Source organism: Thunnus albacares, chromosome 13 (assembly GCF_914725855.1).
Source record: "Thunnus albacares chromosome 13, fThuAlb1.1, whole genome shotgun sequence".
Classification (NCBI taxonomy): Eukaryota; Metazoa; Chordata; class Actinopteri; order Scombriformes; family Scombridae; genus Thunnus; species Thunnus albacares.
This window is the reverse complement of record NC_058118.1, coordinates 27,312,758-27,334,747: the sequence shown is the minus strand read 5'-3', so window position 1 is coordinate 27,334,747 and position 21,990 is coordinate 27,312,758. Positions and strand designations below refer to the sequence as shown.

Sequence of the window (21,990 nt, the reverse complement as noted above, 5' to 3'; positions counted from 1 at the left end):
ATTATTTTCTTCATTAATCATTTGGTCTATGATAAAATAATTAAATACTGTCCATCAAAACATCCCGAATCCCTGGATGACATTTTCAAATTACTTGTTTTGTCTGAAACCAAAAGATGTTCAGTTTATTATCCAAATCCAGCAAATCCTCGCAATTGAGAAGCCGTAACTAGGATTTAAGAAATGACTGAAACAATAAATTGATAATCATAAAAGCTGCTGATTAATTTTCTTTCAAACAACAAGCTCAATAATAAACTATTTGTTTTAGCAGTTGTTTGCTCTTAAGCTCGTCCAGCGATTGTCTTAAGAGTTAAATGTATAAACGTGGTGTTAAACAGGCAGCAAAGACAAACCTGATTTACAGAACATTTTTCACTTCAACCATTTGCTTGTGAACCTATCAATCACCATCATGTAACAAAGGTAGAGGTGGAGTAATTTAGACCATACTTGGCATCCAGCTCTGCCTTCTCTCTGACAGCCTGCGCCATCGTCTCGGCCTCCTGGTACTTCTTCCTGCTTTTGGTGAGGTCCTTCACCGAATCCTGCAGCTCAGCTTGGACCACCGTCAGCTGCTCGATACACTGAGGACACACACACACAGAGGAAACACGAGAGAGGGATTTACATTTATGTAAATTATTATTCCTGCTATGAACTACCTGAAAAACATGCAAATGCCTCTTGATCATATCTACAGAACAATGTGGGTAATGTCATGATGGCATGTGTTATGCAGGAGGTACAATGGCATCTCTCAAAAAGGTGAGAGTGAACAAGAGCAGCCTTGTAGGCTGGAGGCAGTGAAACGTGGACGGCAGTAACCACAGAGCAGCGCTGGTTACGTTTCAGCGCTGAGTCGAGGCGGCTTCAGACCTTACGATCAGGGAACAACCTCCAGACATACAGTGATCCAACCGATACTGGTCCTTAATGATGAGAGAGACTGCAGTGACCTCTGCACACAGTTGGCAGATTGTTTATTGCACTTGTTATCTGTATTACAATGGTTGTTTACATAAAGTTCCCTCTTTGAAATGACAATAATCAGAGGACAAAGAACATGTGAATTTGTCTTGTTCTGCAACTACTACTCATGTATTTAGACCTCGTTCACACTTATTTCAAGAGTTACATATCCGGACAAAGTCCAAGCGCAATTTAATACACTTCTGTTTACATTTAGCCACATATAGTCTGTGTCTTTATTAGCCAGAGCACAGATTTGACTGCAGTCTGTCTCGGTTTTCCCCTGCTACATGCAAATCAGCTTAAAAAGGGGAACTCCACCAATTTTACACATCAAAATCTGTTTACAGGTGTCGCGGAGTACTACTGCATATGTGCAAAAAGACGGAGCTGTGTGATTTATTGCGCACATAAAACTATTACTGCTATATGCAGTTCTAATCTAAAACAATACCAGTATCTTTAAAACTTCATTTTATCTGCCCTTCCTTCAGAGTCAGAGCACTTTCCCCTATTTCTGCACTCAGCTGTGTGAATTAAAAGGACAGAGGTGACTGAAACCTGAGCAGAGTCGAGGGATCGACATGCATTACCTTCCTCAGCTGCTGCTCCTTCTGCAGTCTGGCTGTCTTTGCTGGATCTGCAACCTGGACTTTGTAGTTATCACAGGCGCTGATTCTGGACTGGGTGACTTGAACCGTCCCCTCTAAATAGGCCCTCCATACGCAGTATATGTTCCTGAGTCAAACACACACACACACACACACACACAGGTTCTTTCTTTCAAACAGCTCATGAATCATATTTTTAATATATTTTTGTTTGATGTTTCCATCAGAGAGGCGAGGGAGTAGCTGGAAATTAAAAAAACAGACGGCCCAAACCTCACATAAACGTTTTTAAGCCTGGTTAAGGTGGAAAAGTTGTAAAAGATAAAAGATGCAACAAAGGGAAGAATCATGACATGAAGCAAGTGACTTAAAGGATAGCTTCACAGATGTCTGTTTTAAAACAACAGTCATATGAAAACAGAAACAGTTTTTTCTCGCTGTAATCGTTCCTCTTGTTCATACCGGCTAGTTCCTGTTTCCCTTCCTAATGTGCTTTCAATGTGAGTGATGGAGGACAAAATCCACAGATCTTGTTTTGAGCAAAAATGTGTTTTTTGTAGTTTACCTGACGCTAATATGAGACTTCAGCCGTCCGAATAAGTCAAATCAGGTGGATATCTGTCAAATTTAAAGTCTCATAAGTATAAATTTGTTCTTTGTGTTTCCCTGTTGAGCTGCGGTGGAGGGATTGTAACAAAAAAGAGGTAAATTTGTTCTAAAAAGGCTGCAACCTTTGGAGATATCCACTTACTTTGACTAATTTGGACAGCTGAAGCCTCATATAAGCTTCGGATAAACTTTTGAATACATTTTTGCAGAAAACAAGGACTGGATTTTATCCTCCATCACTTACATGGAGAGCACATTAAGAACGGATCTTTTAGGAATTATTACAGCAAGTAAAACATGTTTAAAATGTTCATACAGGCACCTGACTAGTGTTTTATATTGTGAACCTGTTCTTTAAACGTCACTCAATTTTTCACTCCACCAACGAGACGAAAACATCAGATCTGTGTGGAGCGATGAGGAGAATGTATCGTTCCTCAAATTAATACATTAAACAGGCATGAATGTCATATTTTCATCATGTTTTTCCATCATTAAATGATGTCATCTCATTGTGTCTTCTTCATGACACCTAACTGGTGAATTATCACCACCGACCATTTATCTTGATGAGCCAAACTCTTAATATTAGCATAACAGTAGGGGATGGAAACACATGTTAATCTGCATTTTCTTTTGTCAATTATCTTGAAATTCGGTGACAAAATGCAACCAAGCGGTCACTTTGGAGGTATGAAGAACCATATAATAAGCATTTGATTTGACAGAGATCTCCTGGAAGGTATCATGAAATTTAAGAGGACACAACTGATTCACACAATCCTCCCCTTTGGTGAGAGGAGTTACCTGTGATCTGCTTGTTCTTCTGAGAGGTTGTCTGGCCATTCCCTCTTTAGATACTGATTTGCCAACTTCTGGAGGGCCTGCAAGAAGACAAAGAGAGGATGACCTTTCACCTCTGACACCAACACACATTTCCTGTGTCTCCTCTTCACACGGGACATGCTTAAAAGACCGTGACCCCTCCTGACCTTGTCCTATAAACCACTGAGGAGCCAGAGCATATGGACAGAGGCATGAGGAGACACACTTTATTCTTTCCTTCAAGAGAGGAAAGTCAGTTAAAATCTTTTAACTTTTTTTTTTTTTAAAATGATCTCAATGTGATTCAACACTGCATGGACTCATTCATTCACCTGTTAGTCAGAGCCTAGTATAGAGTTTGGCTTACTTGCTGGTTTTTATGCTGACGTAGGCTCGTTTTTTTGGAATAAAAATGTAATTTATTTAGCCCACATTCACCCCTGAAGATAAACTGAGTCCCTGCACCTCGGCCAACAGTGAGGTTAACCTTTTAAGAACCAAAATAGCCAGGCAGAGTAAACAGCGGGAGAAACAAACAAACAAAAAAAGAGTAAGGAGGATATCTTTGCTGTCTCTCAGTGTATGTTTGGTATGTCAGAGAAACGTACTTTGTAACCAGAATAAACTGATTGAAACAAGCTGGCATAGTTTTAGCATTGTGCAGATGATCTAAGTGGGATTAACTGACACTTTTATGTGATATTAATATGGTCCAGACCCATAAAAGCTGCTGCAACCACATCTAATTAGCTCGATTTTGTTTTGTAATGGGCGTGAAATGATTTTGTTTGGGTTCTGTCACATTATATAATTGGTTTTAGCAAAGACTTTCATAATGTTGTGTATTCACTGGAAATCATCACCATAATTATTTGGTTTAAACCACAATGAACAAAACAATAAACCTACTAACATGCGTGAAGAAAGCTGCCAAAATGGGAGTGTGGAGTTTGAAAGAATGTGGGTGTACACCAGGCAGGGAGGGCCTGATAAATATACGCTCTTGAGGTGCATTATGGGAATTGTAGGATCTAGCATTTTTGGAGGTTGACCCATATTAGGGACTAAAAGTCGGGATATCTCGGCCTTTGCTGCTGCATTTTGACCATTTTAAAGAAATCTGTCTCTTGAATGTTCCCCAAACTATATGTAAGTGCATCATCAAATAGTTGGAGTTGCCCTTTTAAGTATTAATTACCACACAAAGTCAGTTCATTTAAAGACCCTTTCATGCATGAAAGATGTAACATTTCTGGCTTCATCTATCTGTTAATAGAAATGGCTTTTTGTCATTGAGACATATGTATCTTTTATATATTTGTTCTTTAAAGCTTGAAGGGACAGGAACTGCATTTTCACATGGTCTCTCCTAAGAGGTATTCTTAGGTTTGCACTCGGTTATTCACATGAGAAGTGAGAAATAGTCGTGTCAAGAATAAAAAAAGGAAGCACAAAAATTGCCAGAGGCAGACTCTCCCACCTATTTTGACATCGAAAAAGGTGCAGAACGAGAGTGTGTCCGAAGCTATTCGACCGTCTGAAAAGCACCTCTGATGGAGTTATACTGGCAGCTTTATGTTACACTGATACTGTAGTAAAGGTTAGAGATGAAATATGATAACTGACCAGCAGCACTGTTTCATAATAAACAACGTTTCTGCAATGCGTAAAAACTTATTCTGATTTCTCTCAGTTTCTTTTCTGTATGTGAACATAGTCAGTGTTTAAATGTAATTAATGCAGCGTTAATTTCTTTATGTTTTTAAAGAGGAGCAGCAGCATATCGACCGAACTGCTTTCCCAATACCACTTTAATAAACTATAAAGCCTGTTTGCTCAGGTATGCTCTTCTATTCTGCACATGGTGGTTGTGTGGAGACAGGAAGTGAAGTTACAGCAGGAGCGGCGTGTTTTTCCTCAACAAAACACTTTTACCAAAGCCACTAAAAATTCAAGTTGCCTGTTATTGTTTGCCTCTTGGCTGTTATTACTGTGTTAAAATGGTACAAAAATCCCTCCGAAATGTAGTTTCCACAACGTATTATGATAAATCATAACACTGCTGAATAAAACGACACAGAAATCGAGTTTTTTCACTTTTATACTGGACGTGCAGGTATTCTGCACTTTGTTTAAGCTTTGTGTTTGTTGTGCAGAAGAGCAGTAATCATATACAGCATGTGAAATGTAGCCAACTTACATACAAATGATGCACTCAATAGGAATATAAAATTCAACAATTATGCATTTACTTTAACCTTCTTCTTTAGAGAGAATTATAGGACATAAAGTGACTCTTTATTTTATTTGTTGTTCCAGATCCAAGCTGGATTTCCACTTATGTTACCACCTTCTTTGAAAAGAGAAGCCAGTTTTTACATATTTTTTTTTTTTTTGCCCTTAATTTTGTGATGTGTGCTTTAGACTCCAACAAGTGCCCGTGAAGGAAATGAGTCCATCTATCCTTCCTCTGTTCAGTCTGAAAAGACGAGCCCTGTTATGCAGTCCTGAGGCGGGCACGGCCATGGCTCTGAACTCGTTGGTCTTGGTGATCTTGTTGCCAAAGCTTCAAAGCCGCTACAAACCCATCCATTGTGGGAATCAGATAGAGAGAGAATCGCCAACTGAGCTAGCCCTAGCGGACACGCCTGAATAGTGTGATGGGAACAGGGGAAGGGTAGGAGGAGGAGGGATGCGAGGACGGCAGAGGAAGAGCCACACAGAGGAGGACATTTTATCACACTGTGTGATTTGAATAGCAATCGGCTAATGGCTAAAGCAGCTTGCAGGTGTAAGAGATCCAGAAAAAGGCGCGTAAAGAGAAGAGATTTGAAAAAAACAAGAAAGAGGGGGGTGTAACCAAAGGGAACTAAGTGTTCCAGTTCACACTCTGACCCACTTTGATTCATCCATTGGCAGCGGGTGTCTAATTGATCACATAACTAGCAGACAGCACATCCCAGACACACAGAACACCTTTGAAACTAAAGAACACAGTGAAGATGTTTTCTTAGTTTCAGGGCAAACAATTATTGTCATCATCGGATAATCGGTTTGCCTCTAAAATGTCGGAACTTTGGGAAAAATGCCCTGAACAATTTCCCAGACTCTGAGATAACATATTCACATCATGTCATGTTCTTTGTACCCAACTTTGAAAACACTTCCTGTAGAGCACAACATGTCTATTAAGCAGTGGAGGACAGAACTGTGTTGTGTTCTCTGCTCTGATGAAATCTGACTTTCAGAACGAAAAATTCATATTAAAAAAAAAAAAAAAACACACACACATGCAAAGGGTTACAGAGACCAGCCTGCACGCTGATCTTAACCCTCCACTGGAAACCCACATGACTGAGTTTGACTATTCTGTTACACATTCGCACTGCATTTGTATGAGCTTGGACAGTCCATAAATCAGGTGACTGACAGCGTAACATATGTGCCATATGTGCCCACACACTTTTTGTTAGAGATGTCCCGAGCTGAACCTAAGGATCAATATCGGTTAAAATAAAGCCGATCCTGTCAATACTGTACTCTCCAGTGTTTTGTCCAAGCAACAGCTCCTTTACGACAGCCTAAAGTGGAAACATTTTGCTCATATATGAGAGTAAAAATTATAGTGTGAAAAATTATTAGGGTGCACCGGTGCAAGTGACGTCTTAGTTGGTAAAATAGACTGACCAGGGTTTTCCCTGCCTATCTGACCTTTGTTGAAAATCCGGCATGTGATGTTGACGGAACGAAAGAGGGGTCACCTGTGAGGGCAGCGCAGCACCCGGACAGTCTACACACACCGGAGTTATCTTGTAATTCATCTTCGAAACAGACAGCAGTTGAAAGCATGTTTTGATTTAATGACTAAATAATCACCTTTGCGAGACAAATGTGAAGTATATTGTGTACTTTCTACGCCATCACTCAGACACTAACGTTAGCGGAGCAGCGAACTCCAGCAGCAACAAACGAGACCAGCTGACCAACACACACTGCAGCATTAAACAACTTAAACCAACTCTGAGGTGAAGAAAGTAACTCGGTGCTCAGTCGGTTTCACCTCAGAAACTCAGCGCCCGCTCAGCGTCTTGGACGACAACGTCTTTCCCCGGAGCTGACGGTGCAGCAGAGAGGCTGCTCTCTGCTGCTGGAGACATGACGATAGTAACGACGCAGCAGAGCACCCCGCCTCCCCCTCAGTTTGTTATTGTCATACAGGCAGAAAACTATAGGATGCTTTCAGATTCATTAATTAGTGCTGTTAGCTTTTTAAAATGAAAAGGTTATGGACCATCTACCAGTTATATTTCATATTGTGTTTCAGTGGAGTAAAGAGACCAGTCGATGGTTTGGCACACAGTCTACTGGAGCAGGAGACTGAAAATAGTGCCGCCTTTTCTATTCATCCAAGTATCTTGATAGTATCGAATCGGGAGATAAGCATCGTCCCAGGCCTACGAAAACACACACTGTCATTTATCACAGCCTTTATTTTTCATCTTTTTGTTCCATCTTGGTATAAAATTTAAATCCCTATGGACACTTTCATCTGTCAAATCATGATCTTTGTCAAAAAAATCCAGAGAAAAAAACCCCTTTTGACTCACTGAACTCCGACTACAGCTCTCTCTCTCTCTCTCTCTCTCTCTCTCTCTCTCTCTCTCTCATTGCCAAAGAGTAACAGCGTACAAAACATGCAGGTGGCAGCTTCTCATCTCTCATTTTTGAGCGTTGCTTTCGCCGGTTCAAAATGACAAACGTCTCGGCCGGCTGCTGTTAATTAACAATCAATTCTCTGAGTATTGCGGTTACAGGCCAAAGCTGAATTTGGCTTTTGCCCAGTTTGTGTGATCTCTGCAAGCCGGCGGCTGCACTCAGCCAAAGATCAGTCTGTAACACCTCGTTTAATTGCGAGTGTTTCTGTAGTTTCCAATTATTCCATCAGAGTGACACATCTTCTCTGTCTCTTGCATATCAGGAGTCACGTTCTCCAGTTAAACTTTCATTCATATCATATCAATAACTTAAGCTGATCAACTGAATAGTTTTGAAAAAGGGCCTTTAGGATAATTTATTAATTTGCCAGCGATGAACATAACATTGTTAATTCTCTTTCCTGTCTGCTTATAGACCAGTTGATAACTACATTAATGATCCAGCTGCTGGACACATACTCTCAATTTTAAGTGGTCTGTGTAGCCGATCAATAATTAGTCCAGGAGGATGTGTACCAGACAAAAGAAACATTCACTTTTTTGCTGCTCTGGTTCAACTAATTTCAATAATTACAGATGCACTTTTTTCTGCTGGATCAGTGACACTCTCTGAGCTTCTCTTCTGTGCAGAGTTTAGTCTCTCTCCTCGATCGGAGACGATGTAAATCTTTTATGCAAGGTGACACAATAACATAAATAATGTACAAACAGGTTATCAGAGATTTTCATACATATCCTTTCCCTCTTTTAGTTTCTCTTGACTGGAGAGAAATGCTTTTTAAATCTTCCTACATTTCAGAGTTTGACTGGCTTTAATCAATATAAAGTGTATGATTAAACCCATATATGTCTGCTGTACAGCCCCATGAGTACATATACACATACTATAAATAATGTAATGTATTCAAGCTGGCCCAGCTCACGACCACATGGGCAAACAGACATGCTAGTTGGATAAGTACAGACGTGCCTCCTCTCTTCACAGCAGCGCTGGACATTCCTCACAGGACTGCAAAAGCCAGAACAGAGCCGACGGAGAGAGACGGGGGTTTTTCAGACAGTCGATTGATGTCTCCAGGAAGCTGCGGGCAAAAACAACACAGCGAGGAGGAAACCAGCCAGTGGATCACTACTGGATGTCGCCTCCGGCTGAATCCGGACTTACGGACTTCAGTCGTACGTACCGTGACGCGTTCACTGACATCATGTCAAGTCTACGAGGGGATAAAAACGCGCTCTGAGACAGAACTTAACACCTCTTGTGTTTCCATGGAGATAAATTGAAATTCCTGACCCTGTAACTAATTTCAAAGTGTTTTTCTGAACGGCTCCTGATGGTTTTGTTATGTGCAGGTCTGCTGCTTTACTCTCAGAAACGCTCAGTGAGATTTTCACTTTACATGAACTGCAAAACACTGTTAATACTCCTTTTGTTTTTTTAATGTCATACCTTAATAGATAGTGTCTATCCTAGTATCCTGGTGTGCACTGGAACACTTTTCTGACTTACTGTTTACATTATATTCACATTAAATCCTCAACTGAGGACCTTCACATTTTAAACCAACCTTTGCTCGTCTAGTTTAGCAGATTATAATAAACAAATCCCAGTAATTAAGCCTATAGGCCTATCATTCTGTGTGTATATTATACCTCACTGCATCAATTCATTTATACAGCAAAAGTGAAAAAAGCAAATGTCAAAGTAAATATTTTAAATGGCCTATTATTATTATTATTATTATTATTATTATTATTATTTATTGTTTTTTATTATTGATAATAATAATAATTAGTATTATTATTCTCTTTTACATCATCACTTTATGGGTTTTTTTCCAAGTGAAGGCTAGTGAAGTCTGCACCCCAGGCAGACTCTCTGCGAGTCTGCACAAAGTCCTCTTGAGGCCCCTTGTGGGCTTGATGCATTGCTGATTTGGGGCAGCCCTCAGCACTCGCAGACTTCCCGGGAACGTGCCTGCAAAGTCTGCAAAGTCTGCAAGTGCGGTGAAGTCCGGACATTTGGATTAAGCCTCTCTCTCTTTCTGTTGTGGTGTTTTTTTCTGTGGCTGGTTACCATAATGAGTTATCTGACCACATGAGAAGTAAAAGCTTTCTTAGGACCACATCCTCAACCCGACTGTCATACGATGTCTTTAGAAGACAATATCATAAAAAAAAAAAGATATTTTTAGTAACGCAAATGACAAGGCAGGATAGCGATGATGTTGACAAGCATCAGTTTCTCTGTGAGAAAGACGACAGATTTACTTACCTGGGCGTAGTCCCTCTCTACAGCCGCCCTCTTTTGGCTAAAAGTCCTGAAGAGGAGAAAAGGAGTGAATGTGAATGATGAAGTCACAATAAAGGATGAGGCAAAAAACAACTGTATGCATCTATATATGTATGTAAATATGTATCTCAGAAATAAAAATACAAATGTTATAGTGTAGCTTTAACTATTTCCTTCATAGTTCATGAAGGAATAGTTTGACAGATATGTTTTGGGGGAAATTATATGAGAGGATTGATATTAGAGCTGCAACGATTAGTTGATTAATCAATTAGTGTTTTGATAATCGAATAATCATTATCATCATTTTTCAAGCCAAAAATAAGTTAAAAAATAAAAAATATTCTCTGGTTTCAGTTTCTCAAATGTGAGGATTTGCTGGGGTTTTTGTCCCGTGTGACAGTAAATTAAAAATCTTTAGGTTTTGGACGGTTGGTCCGACAAAACAAGCAAATTGAAGACTTCACTGTGAGCTCTGAGAAATTTTTTCACATTTTATAAACTAAACCATTAATCAATTAATCAAAAATAATCAGCAGATTAGTCAATGATGAAAGGAATCGTTATTTGCAGCCCTAATCGGTACCGCTCTCATTATCTGTCCAAGACATGAGAGTAAGTAGATTTTAAACTTTGAACAGAGACATGCGAGCAGTTTCACCCTGTTTCTAGTCTTAATGCTAAACTAACAAGTTCTCTCACTTCATATCTGGTGAACAGAAATGAGTCGTATTGATCTTCTCATGTAACTCTCTGCAAGAAAAGGGATCAGCGTATTTCCCAAAATGTTGAACTATTCCTTTAAAAAGGTCAGCTACTCCATATATTTTATTTCATTGACCACTGCAGCCGTCTGTGGTTGGAGGGAGTTTTCCTGCAGCCAATTTCACGTTATGGCTCTATCTCACCAGCAACCACAAGTATTTATTTAAATATTTTGGGGGCAGTTTATGCCTTTATTAGAAAGGCAACAGTAGCAAGATGACAGGAAATGAAGAAAGAGAAAGATGCAGAACAACATGCAACAACACTGCAACTCTAGACAACGCCTTAAATCGTTGCACCACCAGCTCGCTTCAGCCAGAAGCATTTTTTTAAGAGATATTCATCAATACAAGTCTGGCTGTGATGACGGTATAAATAGATGTTCATATTGGCAAACTGGAATAATCAAATGAAATTAATTATGACTCTTAATTTCACAGCTTTGTTGTCTTAAATCATTGCATTTGTTTTATATATTTTATTATTGTATATTAACCAATAATTCCATCACAGATTATAATAAAACCTCCTCCTTTGCGCCTCCCTGCTGTCTGTCTAAACTGACTGTTTTTATGTTTTTCCTCTTCATCTTCCTCTTCATCTTATCAGCTGCCTCCCTCTTCCTGTGGTGCTTAACGTGGATATTTCTAATAATACACTCTGACACAAGTCCTCTCTGAACTTTTAAGTCTTAAATCATGAGCTCTTTGAGCGTTGAGTGATTTTTCCTGTTCAATGAAATCCAGGAGATATTCTGTGGATCTAGTTTTACAACAGCTTACCTTGTCTACTTCTAATCCATTTGGTAGCATTTCAGTCAGTTTTGGTTCACTGACGCTGTCTCTTCTCTAATGGATAAAGGTGTACAAGCTAATGTTTTAAATAGCTGGAAATGTTTGGCTTGTTTCGTGACACAAGTACAAATCATAAAATGTGCTGAGGAATGTCGGCAAACACGGTTTTTATACTGGTGTGTTACTGATTCTGGGCTGATTTACAACCACAGGAACAAAGCTAATGACATCTCAAGATAAATTTCCACAAATCTAAGAAAAGAAGAGAGGTCAGTGCCCTGGGAAAAACGTGACTGCAGCAAAAAAAAACATCATTATGTCATTAAAACATGTCAAGACTTGGCGGCCATGCTCCACCCTGACTCTAAACAATCTGGCTTACTTCCTGGGAGCTTCCCTCTCTTCCTCTTCTCTGCATTTCCAAAGGCTGCCTGCCACTCTTCCACTGCTCCCACTCTCACTTCCTGTCATTTCCCCCCTCCGAAACAGAGCTTTTGCTGACAACTCAATGCAATTTCCAGTTTGCTGAATCATTTCTCGTCCAGGATCTTTCGAATCCTGTACCGATCAAGTTTGACATTGTTTCTGGCAGAGTTGTGTTGCTGAGCCTCCCACCATGAGAGATTCAGGGCAGTCAGAACATCTGGCAGCTCTCTATGACCTTAACCTCCAGCTGTTCAGAGCTCTGCCACCAACCACAGACAGGAAGTGGGGAGCCAGTAGGCTGTCAAGTCAACCCAACACTAAGGCTGAAAACACAACCGCAACCTCTGGCTTTTCAACCTTTAAAATGCCTACGCATCTCAACAAAGTGCTGTCTGTGTTTTCTACGATTAGTGTTTACGGCTGGATTTGGATTTGCTCTATAAATATCACCGTTATCATACACTAACTTTTAAATACATAGTTAACAGTTATTTATATTTGTTTAGAATTAAAGCAACAGACAGTTGGTTCAATTAATCAATTCTGCAACTACATAAGAAAACAAACTGCATCATATTGTTGGTGGAAAAACAGGTTTATCTATACATATAAATGATTATTTTCATCCTCAATTAGTCTGTCAATTATTTTCTTGATCAATCGATTTGCTGTTTGGTCTTTAAAGTGTCAGAAAATGGTCAATCACTGTTTCTCAAAACCCAACCTGATGTCTTCAAATGTCTTGTTTTGTCCCGACCAACCATCAATAACCAAAAGATATTCAGTTTTCTGTCATAGAGGATTAAAGACACCAGAAAATATTCACATTTAAGAAGCTGGAACCACAGAATTTTTGTATTTTTTCTTTTAAAAAAATGACTTAAAACAATGAATCAATTATCAAAATAGTTGGCGATGAATTTTCTGTCGACTGAATAATCAAATAAAGTTGCAAAGAAAATAACTGTTTCTTTAAAACGAAGGAACAAGACTGTGTACATAAAGATTTTGGGGTAGAAGTTAACTACGGCTCCCAAGGTGCATTTCAGCAAGAAACAGCCAATCACCAAGCTTAAAACTTCAGTCGTGTGCGCCGCTAACAGCGAACAGAATCTAAAGAGAAAACTGATTTTACAACCTACAGCGTGAATCAGTTCATTTTTAATTTCTGGTTATGGTTATTATTATTATTGTTTACAGTTTTAATGACAAAGCGTTTTAAATCAACTACACTCTGATTCACACTCATGGCTTCCTCTCAATAACAACAGCAGCCGAGGCTCATGGGTATTGTAGTAGTCTTCGCCGTCTGCCAAAATCACTGACAAAATGTGATTTCTCAGACATGAAGTTGAAATAATTTTAACTGGTGGTCGTAATATAAACATACTGGATCTTTACATGATCTGGGAAAGTCCTGTGTCTCTATGTTAAGATCGTTTAAAGAAAAAGCTGAAATGGGAATACAGAACAAGGAAATACACTGCTGGAATGAGCTCCCCCTCCCACTCGCAACTCTATAATTGATTATAATTAAGTTATATAAATTAGTTATAATTATTTACTGAATGTCATGATTTGAAGCTGAACAAAACAGCAGGAGAAAAGTATCCTGACTCCTTCGAGGGCCAGACAGGAGTTTAATTTCTGTTTTAATGGAAGAATTTTGTATTTCATTTTCACAAAAAAAGTGTTTTGTATCTTTTGCTGGAAACGGGGGACGATCTTATATTCAGACAAATACTGTACAGTCATCTGCAATCCACCTTGTCTACAACTGGACCACTGGCTGCTCACCTGAGGTCTTCCAGGAGGTCACACTCTGTCTGGTGTTTGATGTGTAATCTGCTCATCTGCTCTGCATGAGTGTGTTTCAGCTCCTGGGTAACCCGGACCTGGAGGAGGGGAAGAAAAGATGGCTTATTTAAAAAAAAAAAGAAAAGAAAAAAAAAGATGTTTTTTTTCAGCTGATTCAAAGAGACTGAGAAAACCACAGAGGCGTTTGATAAAAATGATTCCTGCAGGTGTACTGATGACTCTAGATAACGAGCTGCACTCATTATCAAGCAGTAGCGTCGCCAGGTGAGAGTCGGTCCCTCTGGGTTCCTGACTGGCTGCTATAAATCATGAAGTGCGGTGACCAGGTCTCATTACTGATCACTGGGAGTGTGGTCAACAGAAAAACAAGCTTTTTTTCTTCCTTATTTAGTTCATGAACCACAGGAAATTGCAATAATCACAATTAAGATGAAGACGTAAACAATAAAAGTTGTGGATTTTGTGTGATATTGCTCTATCTCCAGAAATTAAAATCTATTTTCATGCCATATAAATACCCTCTTGTTCATAAAAACCCAGTTTTACAATAAATAAAATCAAGACACCTGTTGCTGGAATCATCCATCAATATGTCAGCCAAGTCAAAAAGTCTTCTAGGGGTTACTTTCTGTGATTTTTTTTAGTTTTAAGTATGATTTATTGACCCCAATCATAATTTTAAGGAAACAATATTTGGGTTCTTTATACTAGCTCTTCTAGATTAAAAGTCTATGGCTGGTGTTATTCTGTATGAAAACACTACTTTCTAACTTCCCTGTTCAGCCTCAAACCCATTCATTCAAATATTCACTAGTTGTAGCTTCTCCAATGTGCAAATCCGCTGCTGCTTGTTTGTCTTATGTGTTAGTAAACTGAATATTTTTAGGTTTTGAACCGCTGGTTGGATAAAACAAGCAATCTGATGACATCATTTTGGGCTTTTCCACTGTTTTCTGATGTTTTATAGACCAAACGACTTATCAGTGAACGGAGAAAAACCCCAGTAGATGAATAAATATTGAACATAATAATTAGTTTCTGCCAAAAGTAAGTTAAATTGGAATTGAGTGCATGATTTAGTGAATTCAAAGTGTCTCTCGCTCTCTAATACTGAAGAGTCAATAACACAAGAATGATAATACTGTAGTTTGTCATAAAACAACCTACATATATCACACACTTTCCCACACATTCACCAGGAAAACTTAACAAACAAAAGCACACAGATTTTAAATATAAACATAAAACATGGACGTGCAGAAACACAGAACAAACAAGAACACAAACAAACAAAAAGGTTATCATTTAATGACCGCAGCAAGACGGCGCGTTGACTTATTACTCCCCCCGGAACCCGACCGACACCAGAAATTGAACGATAAAAAATGTAAAATGTAGTAAAAGTCCTAAACTTCAACTTTAACATGAGCCTCAAACAGGATATTAATTACATGTGGGACAACTTCACATCCTCTCATGTTAAGAGTTAATTCAATAAGATTATATGAAATATTCCACTTCTTTCGTGGCTATGCAGTATTTTTATTTGACCAAGACTAACTCATCTCTTAATTTTAAACTTGGCTATTACTAAAAAAAACGAATCAACTCTACTAATTATCAAGCAGTAGCTATTACCAGGTGATAGTCAGTCACTGTGGGTTTCTAACTGGCCATGAGATCAATAATGAAGTGCAGTGAGCAGGTCTTGTTACTGATAACTGGGAGGGTTGTCAACAGGAAAACAGCTCTGTACTTCCTTATTTCTATTATGAGTCAGATTAAATTTGAATAATTGCAATCAGAATGAAGATGAGGACACTGCAAACTGTGGATTAACCTATCAATAAGTCAGCCAAGTTAAGGAGTCTTTAAGGGTTTATTTTTCTGTGATTTATATATTTTTAATATATCAGTAGTCCGATTTAATCATAGTTGAAATCTATATGTGTTAGGGTACACGCTGTTTGAATCAACTATCAATATATCAGCTTTAACTTCATGATATTCACAAGAAATTATGAATATCATTTAAAAAAAAAAAACTTCCCCTCATACAAGGCGATTTAAATGTTCAAACACATTGATTTATGATCCATAAACATCTACAAATAGCCCACAAAACAAAACAAAACAAAAAAAAACCCATTAAACTGCATTTCTTTGCAAAACCTACTGGGGTACAAATAGTCAATTTTCTGTTCTGTTGAGCCATGTTATTGAAATATGATCCCACATGAACATTTTTTTTCGTGCGGAACCAGTCTTGTGTTTTTATGTTTCTTTCTTTACTTAAAAAAAACTTTAAAATATAGTTTTCTCTTGCGCTTAGTAGGTTATTCTAAACTTCAAATACTCTTTTATTTAAAAAAAAAAAAAAAAAACGACGACTGTTTTTCTTTCTTTCTCCTCTAGAAAAAATACACCAAACTACATCCAAAAATCTGTCAATTTTATGTTTCATAGCTCCAAACATACATAAATACAGAGCGCTGATTAAACCGAGACTTCTTTTTACATAAATGTGGATCCGATCTCAAAATCGGCGCAGATAAAAGTTTGAAATCTCTTTTAACTTAAGTGAAATCTTAACTTTTTTTTTAACTGCCTGCTGCTGCTGCCTCAACCCGGCTCCCCTCTGGTCTGGTCTGGTCTGGACCGCGGACGGCTGCAGGACCAGCATGAGCCGCAGTGATATTTACTTGAACTTTAGTGCTGCTTTCTGGATCACTCGCGAGCCGATTTAACACAACAGCTCGGTAACGTTATTTCCTAACGTAAGAAAAATGTTGTAAACACGTACACGCTTCCTCTGTATGATAAACGGTTTAAAACGGTCATATTTTGAATGCTCTTTGGCAGGACGGTCTCCATTGGAGGAAGAAGCGGGGCACGTTAACGGGGCTATTCTCCCTAAAAAATTGCGGCACATGGGAGTCCTTTTTTTTTTTTTTTTTTTTTTTTTTTTACAAGTTTTCTCCCTTCGCTGTTATTTAAAGAAACAGCAGGAGTAAATTTAACTGGCAAAAACAACAAAGTAGTACACGTATGCAGTATAAAAAAAAGTGGGGAGTTTGTCGTTTGAGCCGGGCGACCAGCAACAAAGCGTAACATTTTCAACCATTAAATATGCACCAGCTCGTCGTGAACGTTTCCAGACGAGTAACGTTAGCTTTGGAGGCTACAACTGAAGAGGGGGGGGAAAAAAAACTCACCTTTCTCGGTGGGGGTTGCATCCTTATTTCTTGACATAAAAACTACACAAAAGACGAAAGTTTATCTGGAAAAGTTTGTGTAAATGTTTCGAGCGAATGACGGCTAAAGAAAAAAAAAGGTATTCCAGTCCCCCCCGGGTCAAGCGGCCATGGCGAGTCCCGGTAAAGTAGTAAGTTGCGTCCCGTTGAAAACACTGTGACCCCGGGGAACAGAAAACATACCCGTCAAGCACGAGACACGGCAAGGTAGAAGACTTCCGGAAGCTTTTTTTCCAAGTTAAAATGCATTTTGCAGTATAAAATACTACTTCCGGGAACAATCTTCAAAATAAAAGTTGATCCGTGTCTGCTTTTTAATAAATAAGATTAATTTATCAATCAGAATAAATCACAGTCCAATACTCTAATGCATATAAAACAATCCAATAGTAAATGTAATTATATACTAATTTAATAATAAATCACTACTTTTTATCAGACAATATCATTTTATAACTACTACTACTAATAATAATAATAATAATTATTATTATTATATATAAAATATATTATATTAATCAATTACAATGCTCAACTCAAAACAACTTTATTAATTCCATAGAAAAAAACAACACAGTAACATATAACAACATACAAACAAATACACCAAGGAGCTAAAATGTGGAATAAAATCTATATACAGATTTTAACAATGCTGTATAGATTGTTTTGACCTTTGTTTATACAGGGAACAGTCATTGAGTATACTTCCTATTTTATAGAAATGCCTTGTTGAGAGTTTAGTAGAGGAACATAACAACATGCAACATAACAGCAACACAAGACAATTTCTACAAATTAAATAGTAATTCACTACTGATTACCAGACAAAATCAAACTACTACTACTATTACTACTACTACTACTAATTATTATTATTATATATAAAATATATTATATTAATCAGTAATAATGCAACCTAACCCAACCTATTTATACAGTGTACAGTTATTGGGACAACCTGCTCTTTTACACCAATGTTCTGTTAACAGTTTCATAGAAAAACAGAAACACAACAACAAAAACAGACAGAGTCAATAGATAAAACAGAAAACTTGCAGAAAACAAGGCACAGGCTCAATGAAAGCAGTCAGAGAACGGTTATTGAACATAATCATAAAAGGTACAGAGAGCTATCAGTGTTTTGATTTTTCGGGGACATTGGAGATTATTCAGTCCACTGCATTACATTTTACATTTATACTTTGTCATGTGGCAGATGCTTTTATCCAAGATCCACTTACAAGCAAAGCAAAACAATCAATCAAGAGCCGTGGAACAAATTCTCAAGTATCTGAACAAAGTGCAATGAGAAACGACGCAAGACAACAGGGTTTTTTTCTTAATTAAATAAAGTAATAAACGATTGGAAGTAGACAAGTGCACATGAAATACCATAAACAACAAGAAAGTAGTGCAACAATCAACAAAGTGCTAAAATTCCTTGAATATTCTCGGTCAATTCTAGGAATAACGATAATAATAATTCCCACGTTAATTTGTGTTTAATCACAATAAGCCTGGGTCTGTGTATGCATTATTCCAGCAGAGGAATACAACATATAATACACAAGAGAAGAGGAGGAATAAGAGTTAATAAGGGCCAATTGGCTCATTTTTTATCCAGCATAATTGTAACACAGTTATATGTTTGAATAATTCAATATAATCCAGATTAGTCCAGATCTAAAGAAGTGTAAGGCAGCTGGTATTTGAGCCTCTTTTTATTTATTCTCTATTATTTGAGGAATTCATATTATGTATTAACGATTTATATCTTCTCTCTCATTTTACTAATATTTACAGATTAGGAGCTGCGTGCAGGAACACAACACTTAAACATTTCATCAACATAGATAACAGTCCAGTAAAAATAAACAATTTGGCATCTCAGAGGAACATAATTTCAAAAATGTACCAATTTATAAACATCCATTTGTGTCATAACCAGCAAGAAGAAATGGGGGGAAATACAATATATATTATGAAAGATATTGAAAGACTTTCAATCCATTCTTGCAAAAACATTACAACAGCTAAGAAATATATTCTACAACAGTGGAAGTCTGATTCACTTCCTACAACAGCAACAGTGCAATGAACTCTTATCATGTTGTAGCTCAGAGAAAAGTATTTGTAGTGTGAAGGGGAAGTTGGAAATGTAGATTTAAGAGATAAAAAGTATGACATCAATTTAAATTATTATTATGTAAAGACACCATATTGGGTTTTTTTTAACTGATTGGAATCATTAAAGAAGAAAATATATTTTCATTTGTGATTAAAGGTGGGACTTTTATCCCACTGAGGGATAATTTCACCTTAAATCATCTTTGACAGTGTTTGACTTGCGCCCTCTAGTGGCCGTGTCCTCTCTCCTCTGTGTCTGTGTTGTTATGTATCTTTATGTTGTCTCTTCTCATGAAAGTCTTGGCAAGAAAGCAAATAAAGTTGTTGCTTTATTTTTCAAAAATGTTGAATTATTCCTTTAAGGTCTGTCATGCTTTATTATATCTCCTTGAAGTCTTTAAGAGGTTCCTTGTGTCAAAATCTTATTTTAAGAACTTAATCATTTCAGTTTTGTGCTTCTATCAATATCACCATGACTTCAGTGAACATGATCATTCATCCTTATTAGGGCTGCAACTAAGGATTATTTTCTTTATCAATTAATCTGTGGGTTATTTTCTCGAGTAATTGTTTAACCTTTTAAACATCTGAACACTTTAGAACTGCTTTTAATGTGTGATTAAAGTTGTTGATTTCAGTGTGTCTTGTTTTTTTGCTTTTTTATGATCCTTTTAACTCACGTAAAGCCTCTTTAAGTCCCTTGAAAAGTGCTCTATAAATAAAATGCATTGTTATTATTATTATTATTATTAGAAAATAGTGAAAAATGTCCATCCCAGTTTTCCTGAGTCCAAGATAACGATTACAAGTGTCATTATTTTGTCTGATTTAACAGTCCAAAACCCAAAGATATTCAGTTTAAGATTATATATAAGAGGGAAAACTGCTAATTCTCACATTAAAGAAGGTGACTCCAAATGATGAATCAAAATGATCAAATTATCAAAAACAGTTGCAGATTAATTTCTGACTAATCAATTAATTGACTTATTGGAGCTCTAATCTGGATTCATGCTAACCTGTTGCATGAAGCATGAAGCAGTTATCTATCGGGTACACACAGATGACATCATGTTCTCGTCACAAAAACAGACAAAGTGTCCAAATCTTACAGAGATAAATATGTATTTTGCATGACACTCACAGCTGTCACCTTGTCAGCATTATTTGTATGACATTAATAAACTGATGTAAACATATCACACATCCCAAATCAGAGAATGAGCTAATGTCGCTCTCGTTGCCCTTTAAACAATATGTAAAACCTGTATCGAGTTCTGGTCTATAAGTCTGCTCAGTCTTCCTCTCATTATGCCCAACTTCCTCCCACCCTGCCTGTTATTGTGTTGGCATCCTGGTGTGGTTCACTTTCAAAGAGATTAACAAGGGTTCAGTTAAACTCATAATATGGTCAGTAAGTGAAGAAGTACTCAAAATACTATTTTTTAACTAAAAGCACAAAAGTATCATCAGCAAAATGAACTTTAAGTATCAGAAGTAAAAGTACTAAAAGTTTGCTTCCATGTTTCTCCAATCTTTCCTCTCTTTTTGTGAAATATTGAATAATTTTACCTCTTTGGGCCTCAAACACTCATTTAAATGAAAATAACCATTGAGAAGTTTAGAGGAGAAAATGTCTCTTTGGTGAAACTGTTTACAACTCGCAGACATCTGAAATGTGACCCTGCTTTTTAGTGAGGGGTCGCAAGTCAAAAAAGGTTGGAAACCACTGGCTTAAGATTTAACAATGCAGTTTATAAGCTTATATCCCTTTATGTAGAATCCTAAAATGTAAAATAAGCAGCAACTACAGCTGTAAAATAAATGCAGTGGAGTGAATAGTGCAATATTTCCCACTGACACGTGGTACAGTGGAAGTATGAAATAAAGGAAAACGGAAATTGTCAAGTTGCAGTACAGTTCTTGAGTGAATGTACTCAGTTTCCTTCCACCACTGAATATACAGCTTTACACATATCCCAAGGGCTTAACATTAATTTGAGAAATGTGTGTGTGTGTGTGCATTTCTACATACATTTACTTTACTACGGTACTACGGAAACCAATACAAAATCTGGGAAATAATTAAGTCGGTCATCATGCTAAACTCCACCAGAATAGTTTTATTTTCCACACTGTTTAAACCGTAACTTTACTGAACTTCACGGATACTTGCTGCAAAAAAGAAACAACTATAGAGCTGAAGCCAGGCTGTCTGTGTCTGCTTCTGGTCCGTTTTGGAGTATATCAAGGCCCTACGAAAGAAGAAAAGGAAAGCCTGTGGTCTGTAGAGCGTCAATCCACGTCTTTGTCTCTGTCGTGTGACGGCTGTAATTAAGTGTCCTTGCAAACCTGTATTTTGTAGAACTATATAATTCTGTAGGTCTTAGACTACTTGTTTGTGTTTGTGTGCAACTACTGTGGAAAAGAATTTCCTCCTTGAAGACAAATAATCTATCTATCTGTCAGAATCTGACGGCTGGCAGTAACGTGTTAAGCATGATTTTTGTGGTTAGAAAAATAATAATAAAAAGATTTTGAAAGTGTGTGCGGGGGGCAAACTGGATTTTGACATATGACAAGAGGAATTAACACATCGTTAGTAGTTTGGAGTTAGTTCAGATCTTTTATCTTTAATCTAACTAAAACAAATCTCACCACATGCAGAACATCCAACTTGAAGAACTTTTTTAAAAGCAAAGTAAAGAAGGATTATTTCACAACGTACACAGTAATATATATCTATCATTTAACATTTCAATCATGTAATACAACGTA

The 21,990-nt window shown here is 37.5% G+C and overlaps 1 protein-coding gene across 1 annotated transcript in view; it reads right to left on the bottom strand.

Moving 5' to 3' along the window:
- The window catches only part of LOC122996174 (F-BAR and double SH3 domains protein 2-like), a 36,210-nt gene extending 18,936 nt beyond the window's left edge, over nucleotides 1–17,274 (bottom strand). The window contains exons 1-6 of the mRNA XM_044371765.1: nucleotides 17,044–17,274; nucleotides 13,808–13,905; nucleotides 10,008–10,053; nucleotides 3,000–3,076; nucleotides 1,566–1,710; nucleotides 454–587 (exon numbers count right to left, since the gene is read on the bottom strand). Coding sequence (XP_044227700.1) covers nucleotides 454–587; nucleotides 1,566–1,710; nucleotides 3,000–3,076; nucleotides 10,008–10,053; nucleotides 13,808–13,905; nucleotides 17,044–17,064 — 521 coding nt within the window. The 5' untranslated portion in view covers nucleotides 17,065–17,274. The remainder of the gene's footprint in view (nucleotides 1–453; nucleotides 588–1,565; nucleotides 1,711–2,999; nucleotides 3,077–10,007; nucleotides 10,054–13,807; nucleotides 13,906–17,043) is intronic.
- Between the last annotated feature and the right edge of the window lie 4,716 nt (nucleotides 17,275–21,990).